General features: G+C 45.7%; 2 protein-coding genes across 2 annotated transcripts in view; both read left to right on the plus strand.

Annotated features, from left to right (window-relative positions):
* The window catches only part of LOC118241747 (protein diaphanous homolog 1-like), an 8,868-nt gene extending 1,259 nt beyond the window's left edge, over nucleotides 1-7,609 (plus strand). Inside the window, exons 2-3 of the mRNA XM_035528567.1 lie at nucleotides 1-74; nucleotides 7,472-7,609. The exon at nucleotides 1-74 is cut by the window's left edge and continues 582 nt beyond it. Coding sequence (XP_035384460.1) covers nucleotides 1-74; nucleotides 7,472-7,609 — 212 coding nt within the window. The remainder of the gene's footprint in view (nucleotides 75-7,471) is intronic.
* LOC113588302 (caspase-7-like) lies at nucleotides 5,343-14,286 on the plus strand. Its single transcript, XM_035528445.1, has 9 exons — nucleotides 5,343-5,373; nucleotides 8,724-8,968; nucleotides 9,137-9,459; nucleotides 11,416-11,499; nucleotides 11,701-12,033; nucleotides 12,536-12,552; nucleotides 12,975-13,080; nucleotides 13,374-13,848; nucleotides 13,957-14,286. Exons 2-9 carry the CDS (start codon nucleotides 8,850-8,852, stop codon nucleotides 14,114-14,116), a joined length of 1,617 nt encoding a protein of 538 aa, XP_035384338.1. The 5' UTR covers nucleotides 5,343-5,373; nucleotides 8,724-8,849; the 3' UTR covers nucleotides 14,117-14,286.
* The last annotated feature ends 684 nt before the right edge of the window (nucleotides 14,287-14,970 follow it).

Raw genomic sequence — 14,970 nt, forward strand, 5'->3', positions numbered from 1 at the left:
CTGTTTGTCTTTCTGTGCTTAAACCTGTTACCCTGCCTTGTGGCATGGAAATTACCCTGCCTGTCCCAGTTCCTGTACCCATGCCTGTGGTGTCTTTCGTTCCAGTGCCTGTCTCTGTTGTGTTACTTGCCTCTGTCCCTGTGCCCAATCCCCATGTTTCTCCTGTTTCTAATCCCATTGCTTCTTTTCCTGTCGCGCCTGTTCCTTCGGTTCCTGTGTCTATTCCTCCTTTTGCTCCTGGTTCTTGTCCTGTTCAGTCTTCTCCTGTTGCCCCGGTTCCTGTGTCTGCTGATGTTCCGGTACCTGCTCCTCATCGTGTCCCGTATTCGATTCCTGTTTCTGGCCTGTGTGCTCCTGTGTCTCGTCTGGGTCCTGTCCCTGCTCCGCGTCTTGGCCGTTCTGTTTCTGTTGGTGTAGCATCCTAGTCCTGTTGTGTTTTTGGTTTTGATGGTCCCTGTGTTTGCGCGCCCAGGTGTTTGGTGCTTTGGGGGGGGGGTACTGTCATGTGTTTAAACCCTGTTGTGTGCCTTTGTCATGGCTGTTCATTGAATGTGTTTATGTGGCTGTGTTTGTTTCTTGACTCCATGTATGTATATTTGGATCATTGTGTTTAAGTTTTCCCTAGTCTTTTGTGATAGGCTGATTCTCCTGTTTGCTTTCGTGTACTCGTGTTTTTTATCCATCTATCCCGGTACTCTCCATGTCGGTTCTGTGACCCTGGACTGCTAGAACAACTCTGATTCTGGATTTGCCCCTATTAAATCTCGCTCTTCTCCACGCATGCATCTGCCTCCTTACTGCTCACCCTTACAGAAGGGTGTAAGCGATGAACTTTTAGCCAGAAAACTATGCAGAATTGTGTTTTAGCCGATTGTGCTCAGCTATTGATATTTACCTCTGCTGCCATGATGAAAAAAATAAACAACCAGAGGTACTAACACCAAAACAAGCGCTTTCATGTATTGTTCAAGTCAGGCAACAGGAAACGACTCAAACTAGTTTTTAAGGTCTTCACATACTCAAAACCATTTGAAAGGCATGTATTTGCTCTATCCTGTTGGTTTATTGGCCCATCCAGCTGACATGTTCTAAAACCAACTTTCTGTAGGATGCATACAGCAAGCTTCAAATGAGCAACCAAAGGTTTGCCAGCCAAGTGATTAGCCACACATTTAAAGCAATAACTGAATCATTTTACGATTGGGAGAATAAATGATAATGTCAGTGAATGCCTAAAAAATTAAATGCTACATCACCCAATAGGATAGGCTGGGGCTGGAGTTGGGAATAGCCACAGAGTCAGCTGAGATGGGTCAAATACTGAAGTTTGTAAAATATGGTTATATAATGTGCAAGAGTAGACTTTGGCAGATCTAGCTATGGCAGCATAGCTGAATGGAAAGAGCCAGAAGGAACCACAGGCATGAGGCACCCTGGAACATCAGCACTCCACCACTCTCAGTCAACAAACCTGAGAGGTGAAGTGACAGCATCATAACATCCCAGTTTGCCATAACCATCAATGCCCATGGACCCCCAGATCCACACCTTTACCTAAGGTGGGAAGTAGTTAGTAAAATGCGTGACAGTACACATAGGTCTTCAGCCTGGCCTTTAATTTTGAGACTGTATGAGACTTGAACATTTACAGGAAGGTTATTCAATATCTTGGGAGCTGTAAGAAAAGGCTGTGCCCCTTGAAGTGGATTTCCTTCTTCTAGATACTAAAAAGAGCCTGTGGCTTTTGATCTACACAGATGTGGCAGATCATAATAGACCAAGAGTTTGCTAAGGTACCGTAGGGAAAGAACATTCAATGCTTTGTATGTTAATTAGAAGAATTTTTTAATCAATACATTTTTTTCTGGAAACCAATGCAGTGTAGCTCACATAGGAGCAACATGAGAAAACTTTCTATTTCTAGTAAAACTTTTATCACTTCCAGCAGTCAAATCTAGTTTTTCTAAGTAATGTAGTGATAGTATATTTCTAAATTTTGCAAGTTTCCTGGATAGAACAAGGCTGTCCTAGGATCTTTATTAGCATTAGTTTCATATGATAGACTGAGATCCATAATTACACCAAGACCTTTAGCCATTAAACATGGTGTAATTGGGAGGCAATCAATGTTTCAAGTTTCAAGTTTGGTTTATTTGTCACATACATAGTCATACACAGTACAACACGCAGTGAAATGGTGGAGAGTGCTCTGTCCAAACTGAGGAAGAGAACCAGGGGTGCATAGAGAAAAAAATATATATACAGATAAATATATATTCTATGTATGTACAAAAATATATTAACAATATGTACAATATATGTATATTATGATTATATACACAATGTACAATGTATATGGTTGAGTATATATGTACACAATCTACAGAATGTACAGATCCATTGTATAGTACCATATCTACAGTTGTTGTAACAGGTTAATTGAGTATAAATCTAAATCTATATATACAGATGTACAGATATACAGTCATGTTACGTGGTGGTGGTCCCCACAGTTTATCAGTTTCCCTGATTCAGGGCCCGAATGGCCTGTGGGAAGAAGCTCCTCTTCAGCCTCTCTGTCTTGGCCTTCAGGGAGCGGAAGCGCCTCCCTGACCTCAACAGAGAGAAGAGTCTATTGTTGGGATGGGTGGGGTCCTTCACAATTTTCCTGGCCTTGGTTTGGCACCGCTTGTAGTAGGTGGTCTGCAGGTCAGGAAGTTCAGAGTGAGTGATGCGCTCTGCTGAACGCACTACCCTTTGGAGTGCTTGTCTGTCCTGCTTGGTGCTATTTCCAAACCAGACTGTGATGCTCCCCGTGAGGATGCTCTCAATAGTGCAGGTGTAGAAGTTCCGCAGTACCTTGGAGGGCAGTCTGAAGTCCCTTAGGCGTCTGAGGTGGTAAAGACGCTGACGAGCTTTCTTTGCCAGGGAGCTGGTATGGCGGGACCAGGACTGGTCCTGCGAGATGTGAACACCAAGGTACCTGAAACTATCTACTCTCTCCACCGTGGTTCCACTGATCGTCACAGGTTGGTAGTGCCGCTCCTGCTTCTTGCTGCAATCCACGATCAGCTCCTTTGTCTTACTGACGTTTAGGAGGAGATTATTTTCCTGGCACCAGTTTTCCAGGTGTTTAATCTCCTCCAGGTAGGCCCTCTCGTCGTTGTCCGAGATCAGACCCACGACAACGGTGTCATCAGCAAACTTGACAATGGTGTTAGAGCTGGAAGTGGCTGTGCAGTCGTAGGTGTACAGTGAGTAGAGCAGGGGGCTTAGGACACAACCCTGAGGAGCTCCAGTGCTGAGGGTGAGGGTGGATGAGGCGCAGTTGCCCACCCGTACTGATTGTGGTCTGTCTGTTAGGAAGTTGGAGATCCAGTCGCACAGGGATGTATGCAGTCCTAGATCTCCCAACTTAGTAGTGAGTAGGGAGGGAATGATAGTGTTAAATGCTGAACTGTAGTCGACAAATAGCATTTTAACATAATTTCCCCTCCCTTCGTCCAGGTGAGTCAGTGTAGTGTGGAGCAGATGTGCAATCGCATCGTCAGTGGAGCGGTTGTGGCGGTATGCAAACTGCAGTGGGTCCGTGGAAGCTGGCAGTGAAGATGTGATGAAGTCTCTAACTAGCTTTTCAAAGCACTTCATCACGACTGATGTGAGGGCGACAGGGCGGTAGTCATTGAGGTCGGAGGGTCGAGGTTTCTTCGGGACGGGGACGATGGTGGACCGCTTGAAGCTGGACGGGACAATACCGAGCGTCAGGGAGAGATTGAAGATGTCGGTGAATACCGGGGCTAGCTGATCTGCGCAGGCTTTGAGGACCCTCCCGCAGATACCGTCTGGTCCCATCGCCTTCCTGGTATTCACCCTTTTAAACACTCTCCTCACGTCACTCTCCGTGATGATGAGAGGGCGCTGTTCTATGGTGGGCCCCGCGCATGTGCCATTGGCTGCGCCGATAGTGCCATTTGCACTAGCACCGTTAGCATTGGCGCTGTTAGCACTAGCGCCGTTAGCATTGGCGCTGTTAGCACTAGCGCTGCTAGATGTAGCCTCGAAGCGAGCAAAGAATGTATTCAGCTCGTTCGCCAGAGACTCATCCGCACTCATCAGCCCAGAGGGTGGGCTCCTGTAGTCCGTGATCGTCCGTAGTCCCTGCCACAGGGATCTAGAACCACTCTGCTGGAACTGTGTCTCTATTTCTTCCCGTAGCGCCGCTTCGCCTCCCTCACCGCCCTGCGCACTCCGTATGCTGCAGACTTGTACTCGTCCATGTTCCCGCTGATGATCCCCGCATTGTAGGCAGCAGTGCGAGAGTTCAGAGCCTCGTGGATGGTTCTGTCCACCCAGGGCTTCTGGTTGGAAAACTTCTTGATGGTGGTTCTTGGAATCGTGTCGTCCACCAGTTTCCCAATAAATCCTACTACTGCCTCCGTAAACTCGCTGACATCATCAGTGCTGCGCCGGAACATGTCCCAGTCCGCGTCATCCAGAGCGTCCTGCAGAGCGGCCACCGATTGGTCTGTCCAGCGCGCGACCTCCCTCTGAACCGGAGCTTCCCGTTTCAGCCGTTGTTTATATTTTGGTAGGAGGAAGATGGCGGCGTGGTCCGACTTACCAAACGGTGGATGAGCTAGTGCCTTGTAGCTGTCCTTGTATGGGGTGTAGCAGTGGTCTAGTGTCCTCTTTCCCCTGGTGGGGAAGGTTACGTGCTGGTAAAGGTTGGGCACTGCACGCTTGAGGTTAGCGCTGTTGAAATCCCCAACCACGATAAGTGCAGCGTCCCGGTGCTGTGTCTGAAACTGTGTGAGAGCCTCATGAAGTTCCCACAGTGCAGTGTCCATGTTAGCCTGAGGTGGGATGTACACGGTGTTGATGATGACCGAAGTGAACTCCCGGGGAAGGTAGAAAGAACGAAGCTTGAGGGCGAGCAGCTCCAGGTTGGGTGAGCAGGAGCAGGCGAGAGTAACAACATTGGCATTGTTGCACCAGCTGTTGTTTACCATCACACACACTCCGCCGCCTCTCGACTTCCCCGAATCTGCCGTCCTGTCCATGCGGTGAACCGAGAAGAACTCGGCCGGCTGGATAGCGTGGTTTGGTACCGCTGGGTTCAGCCACGACTCGGTGAAGCAGAGGAGATTGCAATCCCGAATGTCCCTCTGGAACTTTATCCTGGCCCGGAGGTCGTCTAGCTTGTTATCCAGAGACTGGACGTTGGCTAGCAGGATGCTAGCGGTGTGCCCGAGCCCTCAGCCTGTTCCTGACGCCGGCTCGCTTCCCTCGCGGCCTTTTCCTCGCGCCGCGTCTTCTGTTTTCCCTCAGGATCTCCGTCGGCCATCTTGGGTCCGGGGTTACAGACGGCTTGAGGTGAGTGCTATGTAGATTAAGAGAAATAAGGGCATCTCTGCTGTACGAGATACGTGCCGTGGTGTGTAGAGAAGGGCTGCGGAGAAGTCAGGGGTAGCGGGAAGAGCGAAAAGAACGAAAAAGATAGCGAAAAGAGCGAAAAAAGTGCCAGGTGTGGACGGAGCAGTCGTGACGGCAGCCGACCTCACCGGTTTATTACCTAATCAAAGAGCTTACTCCTGTGCTGCCTGTGGGTCTAATAAGAGCACTTCTGTTGTTCAGGATTAAGAGAGAGAAAGTTTCTCAATACCCAGTGTCTTGTGTTCTTTACATGTTCCTCTGTAATATTAAGATGATATTTGTCCTCTGGTTTGGCTGAGACATATAACTGAGTGTCATCAGCATAGCAGTAGAAAGCAGCAGACTGTTTACAGATAATTTCACCCTGAGATGTTAGGGATCTAATATATAGTAATCCTAGATTTAGAACAAAAGGTACTGGCTGTGGTCTGTGTATCATTTGCATGAAAAGTGGGGACCACCACCCAGGTTTGCCAATCCAGAGGCATTGTTTCCAAGGTCCATGAGGCATGTCAGCCAAAATACCCTCCAGGCATGCAGAGCCTTCTGGGTGAATCTTGTCCACCTCTGGTACCTTGCTACTGTGGAGCTTTCCAAATACCTCACTGACATCAGCCACGGACAGCCTACTGGACAGAAGGCCAGTTTCTCGGGTTAAGGAGGTCCTCACAGTGCTTCTCCCAATGATTGACAATATTCTCAGTCAAGTTCAGAGCTTCACCTCTCTTGCTGAGCACAGCTTGGATGGTGTTTCTCCTTCCCCTCCTGAGCTATCGTATACCAGGTCTACACCATCTGATCCCATCTGCACCATTCTGCACCATCTGATCCCACTCACTGCCAAATGGCGATCAGCTGAGCTCTCTGCTCTGCACATTTCTGTATCTGAGAGTCCAAAACAGGTCAGTTGACACAACCATGAAGTCCATCATGACCTTTTTGCTCTGCTATCAATTACACTCATGAGCAATCTTGTGTTCGAACATAGCGTTAGTTGTGGACAAACAATAGCTAGTACAAAGTCCTAAAACGACAATCCACTCGGGCTCAGAACAGGAAGGCCATTCCTTCCAATCCCTCCTCCAAGTTTTTCCCAATTGTTGCCCTGATGAGTGGTGAAGTTCCCCAGCAAAACAATGGAGTCAGCGCTTGGAACGCCACAGAACGCCACAGAGCCTGAACAGGGCAGGGGCTCATGGACAACCCCCCCACAAGGCCCCTGAGTTTTACATTCTACACCACTGAGCATCACAATAGCTGCACATCAATGGACCGCATGTCTGCCCAGGCTTGCTCTCATTCTAAAAAAATTCAAGTAAGATAAGACACAACAAGATAAGACATTATTGATCCTGAAGGAAATGTCGGTGCTCAGACTATGAAAAAAACAAGTATTGCATCCAGGTACAAAAGCAGTGTAAAACAGACCTTACTGTGATGCTTCTACTGATGAGAACATTCACATGGCATGGTTGTGGATACATGTTAACTTTTAACTTTTGTAACCCCCCACATCCAGTCCACACACCTCAGTCCACCTTAGTCCCAACCTTCCACCCACCAGAGGTGACTGTCTGCCCTATGCTACCTTATTACTCCCAGTGTCTTCTTTTCAAGACCAAAATATGCTCACCCTAACTTAGCATAAGCCTAACTCTAAGATTAATTTTATCTTTACGACACCCCAGTCCCTTATTGTACATCTTACGTGACCTACCGGGGTGTGTTTGGAGTCAGCGGGGATGCATAGTGGTAAAGTTGGCATCATTCGGGATGTGTGTGTATCATGGTGTGGATCCCCAATGTGAGTGTGAAGCATGTTTATGAGCCACTGGGGTCTGCGCTCGAGTTTCAGGTCTGTTCAAATGAAGCAGAAACTTTATAACTTTACATTCTCTCCTAACATTTTCACCTTCACACGCGGTGAGCTTAACGGCCTTGGGGCGCGGTGCGGGTCTGATAACGGCGAGGCTGCGGCCGTTTTTCAACACTGCCGCGTTAGCTTGGCACGTGTTGTTCTTCAGCGTCTCTTCTCCAGACGGCTGGGCCCTTTGATGCAGGCTCTTGTGCTGACGAGAGCTCGGAGTGGTGCCCGGAAATGGTGCCCGATTGGCCCAGAAAGCGGTGGTGGAAAAACCAGCATTGCGTCCCGTCCCCACAGGGGCAGCACACTTAACAAACGCACACCTGCATAAAAGGAGCACACATATACATGAATGGGGCAAGTAGAGCTTGAAGCCTTTTTGCTAACACAAGCAGGCCACAGAGCTGAGGTGAGGATTCCTAGGCCTGTGAAACATCAGCACCCCCTGCAGGCTCAGAGTGGAAGAGCACATGTGTAGCAGTGCACCGGTCACTGGTTGAATTGTAGTAAAATGTGTAATCTGTTGTATCTGAGGTGTGATGTTCACAGTTTATTTACATCCAGAAGAATGAAATTATATGAACCCCATCTTTTGGGGTTTTCAAATTACTATGTCTGGTTTTAAATTACTAGATCTTAAATCAATATGTACTAACCCCCATAGACTGGACTATCTGCTGCTGTTCTGGACCACGAATCCAAATGTAGTCATTGGTTAGTCTTCATACCTGTGTAGTATTTGTGTAACGCGTAGTGGCCCAAGTGCCGCAGGGTGAGGGGCAGGACGCACAGACTCCAGCGACTGGGACGTACATTTATTCACATATAAACATAAAAGGATAACGGCACTCACAAGCATTACAAACGACAAACACAAACATGAAATAGTCAACAATATGTGACAAACACGAACATGTTTAACAAATGACGAAAGGAACATTACATCAAGACGTTACGACGTTACTTCCACAATGACCAACAATCCTGCACACTACGACAAAGGCCACTAACAACGATCCTCCCACTGCACGTGGCGGGCCAACCCACGTGACTCGCGGGAGGCAAGCGTTCCGTGACAGTAGGGGCGATTACTGTTCTCTGATGGCCGTGCTGTTGGAGCAGATGCTTTGGTGTCTGGTTTGTTGTGAGTTTATATTTGGTGTCCATCGTTACAAAACATCTTGCAGATGTCTGACTACAAATTCAACTGCACCTTAAAAAAAAAAACACCTTTAATATTTCAGGTCGGACTGTTTTCAGTGATTGTTTGTTTGACTTTATGACCTCTAGATGTTTTCACTGCAAGAGAGACAAACCCTTCCCTGGAGATGCCTGCATTTCTAAAGACACAGAGCATCATATCAGTCTGCAGTCTGTTTCCATCTTGCGTCTCAGGCAGGTACTTTTCTGTGTTCCCCACACGCAGCCCTGAAGAGGTCATTTGAGGTAGAGGAGGCAGACTCCTCTTCCCACGTTTCCTCGACGCACATCCGGCGGACACCCTCCAACAGCCAGTGCCGGAACGTCCTCTCTACATCCAGCAGCCGGCACCATGAGCTGGGCTCCAATAGAACCAAGCCCTCCGACCTCTTCAGGCCCAAGGCCGGGACTCCAGAACTTGTGGGACGTCTCGTCCAGCAACAACGGCAAAGCGGCTGCCGGCTCAAACAGGTACAGAGCTCCGCTGATGCAGGGCGTGACTGTCGCGTGTCTGCTCTGATGGTGCGTTACTTTACTGACAAATCTGCAGGCTGCTTGGCTCTTTGTAAAGGGTGAGGTGGATATCTTTGTCAAATTGTGCAGCTTTCTCTTTGAACGTAATCTGACCCCCTTCCTTAGTGCTTGCAGTGCCCGCTTTGTCCTGAAGAAGCCAGAGATTCTGGTCCATGGCAAGGCACCTGAAACCCAAAAACACTCTGACGCGTTCAGCAGAACCCTGGACAGCGTCTCCCCAACTTCCCGGGCCCCCTCTACCCTCGGGTCCCACGCCAGCGCCAAACTACCCGAGACCATGTTTAGGAAAAATGAGCAGCCCAGTCAGGTTGACGAGTCGCGTCGGGCCGAGGTCAAAGGTCAAGAGAACTATGATCATCCTGCTGTCACAACGATGTGCGGGTCACCGAATCCCGCCCGACAGAAGTCACCCGCCGCTGACGGACACAGTAAGTACACCCCTAGGACACCCGTTACCTGGGTTACTGGTTACAAGTCCGTTTGTGGAATTTCTGTCTGAAACTAGTCACTCATACAAATGAAGCAGCCTCTGCTATAAGTGAATGGGGGTAATATGGCTAGCTTTGTGTGCTACAAAAAGTAATGAATATACCATGGAAAGTAGATTAGTGAAAGTGTCAACTGGGCAAATGGCTCAGAAATTTGGCTTCTCGGACAGTGCTGAAAGTGTGTTCTCCAAAGAAATTACGGCCTCATTTCCAGAACACTAAATAGCCTTCGACAGTAGCGTCGTACAACTGTTAGCAGCTCAGTGCATTACGGTAATCATGAAGAGTCCAGCAGATCTGGGATGAGTGGAGTCGGAATAGTGACTTCATGCTTGCGCTCAGCTGTAGAGCGTGCCCCAGGTCTCACTGAGAAACAAGCAGGGCAGCAATGAGCCATGGATGAGAAAATATTCCTCAAGCAGCCACAGGCTCTGAGTACAATGCAGGCGATTTGGGCTTCAGCCACTCGAGTCAGACGGTTTTCCCGATGAGGCGCTAACACGACGCTAACATCAACATGAAGGGAGCTAATGCTGAATGTGCTAATAATAATTTGGCTTACACCGCTTTGATCTACCAGCACAGACGGAGGCTTGAACAGGTATACGACCCCACCGCGTCATGCATTCTGGCCAAATTAGCTTGCTAGTAAGTAAGGTTGATACTGAATCCAGTTAATATAGCTCCTGTCACTTATATGGTTGCTAAAAAGCGGAGGCTTCTGGGCAGAACGTTATGCCCGGTGGTAGTAATACCACCAACAAAGAAATGTTTCATGACACCATAGCAACCGATTAGTTGCGGTATATAATCCCAGAGTCTATTTGGTCATTCTGAATTTATAAGGCTATTTGGAATTCTGTGGTAATAAAGATCTTCGCAAGATATAAGTACATTTTAGCACAGCCCAAATGCCATTGTACTCAGGGCAACTTTGTCATCTAATGTAGTTTTGTTTAACATCATTATATCTATGGCCATTTTATGTACAGTGACATGTCATGGTAATCATATGATGTTTAACTGTCATATGTGTTAACGCTGCCTGTGATATCATGCCACGTGGTTCGCGTTATTTGCAGAGCACAGATTCTCCCACTGCTTGTGTAGGAGGGAGGGATGTGGCTAAACAAGAGCGCTCACAGTTGCACCGGACTAAAGACGCACACGTGTACAGACATAAACACAATAGCCAGCACAAACACAGCCATGTGTGTTTCACACACAAAATCTAACAGTTAGACTCACTGCACACAGAACAAACACACACAGACACACAGATGTCAACAACACATCGATATGAGCAGATGGAAGGCCGGGAGGTGTTATGGGCCAAGGGACATGAGCCAATAGGATTCCTGTAAAAATACACACGCACACACACATGCACACACACATGAACACACACCCATACACACACGCGCGCGCACACACACGCACACACACATTCACACGCACACACACACGCACACACACAAGCCCGTGAGATCCTGGCAAATGCCAAGAATAAATTATGGAGGGAAAGTAAAGAGCAACAAAGAATGATGTAATGTGTGTATCTTTCTGTGTGTGTGTGTGTGAGTGTGTGGCAGAGAGATGTTGTCAGTAGATTTGTAGGGAAATAATGAAGATTCAGTTTTTGATGAACAGTTTATTTTAACTGCAGTTAAAAAAAACAAATAAATCCTCAAAATCAGAAACAAACATTTATTTGTTAATTACACACTACGTAAAACGCTAATGGGTCAAACATCGACGCACACAGACTCAAACACAAGACTTATATACATGAACGCTAACGCAACACATTAATCAGCAGATGAACACAACGACACACAAGATGACACGTATGCGGAAGAAGGCGCCATATATAACACAGGCACTTCCTTTCTCTAGAAGCAGATGTAAAGTCACCTAACAAAGTTTACCATTCACGAAAACTGCTCCTCAGCTGTGATATATACACTACCAGAATGGCCGGTAAGAAAAATAACCTTATATCATGATTTGCTTTTGCTACAAAATGTAGGCTGCTATACTTAAAAAATGTGAGAAAAAGTGATACAATAGAAAAGAAACAAAACCGTGAATGTAAAAAAAATATTGTGAGAAGTTGCTGTGAGAATTAATTTTTACAGAAAGGCTTTCTTTCATATTGTTGCACCATGACATTTCTCCTAGATAATGTGCTTGAACGGGTGCGAACTGAGTTAAAGGACAGTTTAACCGATTCTGTGATCAAACAACTGTTGGATGATCTTAAGGATGAGAAGGTGTTGGGAGATGAAGAAGTGGAGTCAATCCTGCAACAGAACCCACTCCGGGCTGATCGGGTTCGCTTTTTGATCGACAGCGTTAAGAAGAAAGGCCCCAAGGCCTGCCACATCCTGTTAGAGAAACTACAAAAACGCGACAAAAATGTGTACGATAAACTGCAACTAGACAAATTACTGACCCAGAGCAGTCCCAGAGCTGTGGGCTCCAGCCAGGGCACTGCGGCTGCACGACCTGAAGGTACGATAGCATGAAAAAATACACAGCAGGTAGCCATATTTGAAAAGCCATATTTATGCCCCGTCATTACGAGAGAACGGAAACCTTTTCAGAAACGAAGGACACAGCACTACAGAAATGAAGAATTTGAACTTGATTCAATCGTAGTGCAATACAGTATTCTTCCGTTGCATGTTAGTTAGCTTTGTTACGTGTTAAGTGTAGAGCCGTGTTACTCGTAAATGTCTGCATTATGTCGTTAATAAGCATCACTGTCACCATCGAGGAAGTCTGCGTGTTCTGTACCATGCCCTACGGCACTCAGGCAAGCATTAACAATGCTTACATGCTATAGATCATTCTACTGTGATTATATATATAATAGATTTTTCAAATTAGTGAGATGATTCATATATATACAAGCGAAATGATTCAGAATTGTAACATTTCTACTCATTTACATAATGAATTTATGCATTTACATTTTGTTCTCTCTTTGATTTTCTCATTGCTGTTTTCTCAGCTCAACCTACAGACAAGGTAATAGTGAATAATGACAAAAATTTGCATCTCACTTTTACACATTATATAACGGACAGAATACTGGATACTGAAATAAGGTTCTGAAGGGCTTTCTGTTTAACCGCTGTCACATAACACTGAGTTGAGAGCAATATGCTTCATCAACATAAGAGGGTCAGTGTGTAGATTTCCTGGCTGATTCTTCTTTAAAATATTTGTTTAAAATTTTACATTTTGGACTTGAATTTGGATCACCAAATTTCACTCAGATATTTAGAGTGAACTGGTCAGTGAAGTAGCAGAGTTCCTGGATGTTTAGAGCAAGGAAATCACCAGACTGAGCTGGACTCCAGCCCTCCAGGACCAGAGAATATTAGCATATTTTTAGCATATTTTCAATGCTACAGACTATTTGTATCAGTGTTTGGGTTTTTTTCTAGGATGAATATCCAATGAAAAGTAAACCACGTGGTTTCTGTGTAATCATCAACAATGAGCAATTTACAAATACTGAAAAGACCCGGTCAGGATCCAAGAAGGATGCAGGTTTTAATTTCTTTATTAATTTTTCAAAATGAATTTTATCTTGATAAACTGTTTACTAAATGTTACGTGTATAAAATAAATCCCAACTAGAATGAGCAATTAACCTACCTGGAAATACTTTGCATAAATCTTTGAATAAATGATGTACTGAATAATGTTTTCCATTTACAGTACTTCATGTGGTGTCAAACACAAGCGACAGTGTGATTGACCAGAAACACAGTAATGGTTCTATGAACATCCCGCTGTCTCACAATATCCAAACCTTTTTTTTCTTTTTAAATCTGTTTCAGATGCTCTAAAGGAAGTGTTTGAATTCTTGGGTTTTACAGTAAAGATGCATACAGACCTGAGTGCAGAGGAGATGAAGGAGCTCATGTTAAGATACAGCAAGCAACAGCATAATGGAGATTGCTTTGTCTGCTGTGTGCTTAGTCATGGAAATAGCAAGGGAGTTTTGGGATGTGATGGGAATCTGTGTCCTACGGAGGACATCTTCACTCCATTTGATGGGAAAAACTGTTCCACTCTAGTCGGCAAGCCCAAGGTGTTCTTTATCCAGGCTTGCAGGGGATTGAATAAGCAGGAGAAAGTTCTGGTCTTCTCAGATGAAGGCCACACTTCTCACACAGGAAAATATAGCATCCCTAAAGCCTCTGACTTCCTGATTGCCAGGTCCACAGTAGACGGCTATTTATCATATCGGTCTTCTAAGGGCTCGTGGTTTATTCAGTCACTCTGTAAACATATACGAGAAAGCAGTGTAAGGTGAGTTTGTGTCTCTGATGTTTGGCAGGGCTCCAGCATGCTGATCTCGGAGTACAGACTTTCCCTCTCTTAACACACGTCATGTCTGTCACCTTCACGTTCTCCTAGGGGCGACGACATCCTGACAATCCTCAGCCGTGTCAATGATGAGGTCAGCAGAATCGAGGGTCGTGTGAAGGACGAAAAGACTGAAGAATTCTGCGATGCAAAGGCAACTCCAATCTGCTCGTTCACCCTGAGAAAGAAGCTCATTTTCAGAAAACCATAGCAGACCTGATAAACATCTCAACAATTGTCGTATCAACTGTTCTGTCAAATACAAATAATGAATTCAAATGTGACATTTACAGTACCAGATGCTCAGATTCAATTGATTGTTTTTATTCTTCTTATGTTACTGTGATATTTTTCCAGCAAAATAAATTGAATAAATTGGGACTGAGGAGTGTTTGAATGAAACTGATCTAAGATCCATGTTACATTAAGAGTCAAAAGGGGGAAAAATACAGCTACTACTCATTAATCTTCAAATTACTCCTCTATGAACTATATCACATAAAGTGCATTCTTAACCTGCTGTCTTTAAAAACACGTTCACTGTCCTGAAATTAGCCATAGCCCCTTAGCATTTTTGGATTGCCTACATGAGTGTTTGAACAGTGAACATTCTGCTTTACCTCCACAACTTACCCATTGGATTTTTGCTGTATAAATCATTTAGAAAAACCACACGGGCTAGACACACATGGCTCACATATTGCTGTCCCACTCAGTCCAGCTGTGCAGGAATCATCTCCAGTGGTGGAACCGTTTGACAACATGTTCCGGTAAAAGCAGAAGTCAAGCAAACTACAGAAACTACATTTTACTTATTTTGAATCCAAGAACAACTCTAACAACCACTCATTACATCCGAGGTATGCAGAAGAGCATCAGTGAACACTCAGCAGAGGACCACAACGGGTGCCTCTCCTGTCAGCTAAGAACAGGCAACTAGGCTACACTTTGCACTGGCTCACCAAAATTAGACAATAGGAGATTGGAAAAATGTCACCTGGTCTGATAAGTCTTGATTTTAGCTGCGACATTCGGATGGTAGGGTCAGAATTTGCAGTAAACAAT

This window comes from Electrophorus electricus, chromosome 7, assembly GCF_013358815.1.
Source record: "Electrophorus electricus isolate fEleEle1 chromosome 7, fEleEle1.pri, whole genome shotgun sequence".
NCBI classification, from domain to species: domain Eukaryota; kingdom Metazoa; phylum Chordata; class Actinopteri; order Gymnotiformes; family Gymnotidae; genus Electrophorus; species Electrophorus electricus.

Coding starts and splice junctions, on each gene's coding strand:
- LOC113588302 (XM_035528445.1), top strand. CDS start 8,850: ATGAGCTGGGCTCCAATAGAACCAAGCCCTCCGACCTCTTCAGGCCCA. Junction 11,500..11,700: donor ATACACTACCAGAATGGCCG/GTAAGAAAAATA, acceptor CATTTCTCCTAG/ATAATGTGCTTGAACGGGTG. Junction 13,849..13,956: donor ATACGAGAAAGCAGTGTAAG/GTGAGTTTGTGT, acceptor ACGTTCTCCTAG/GGGCGACGACATCCTGACAA.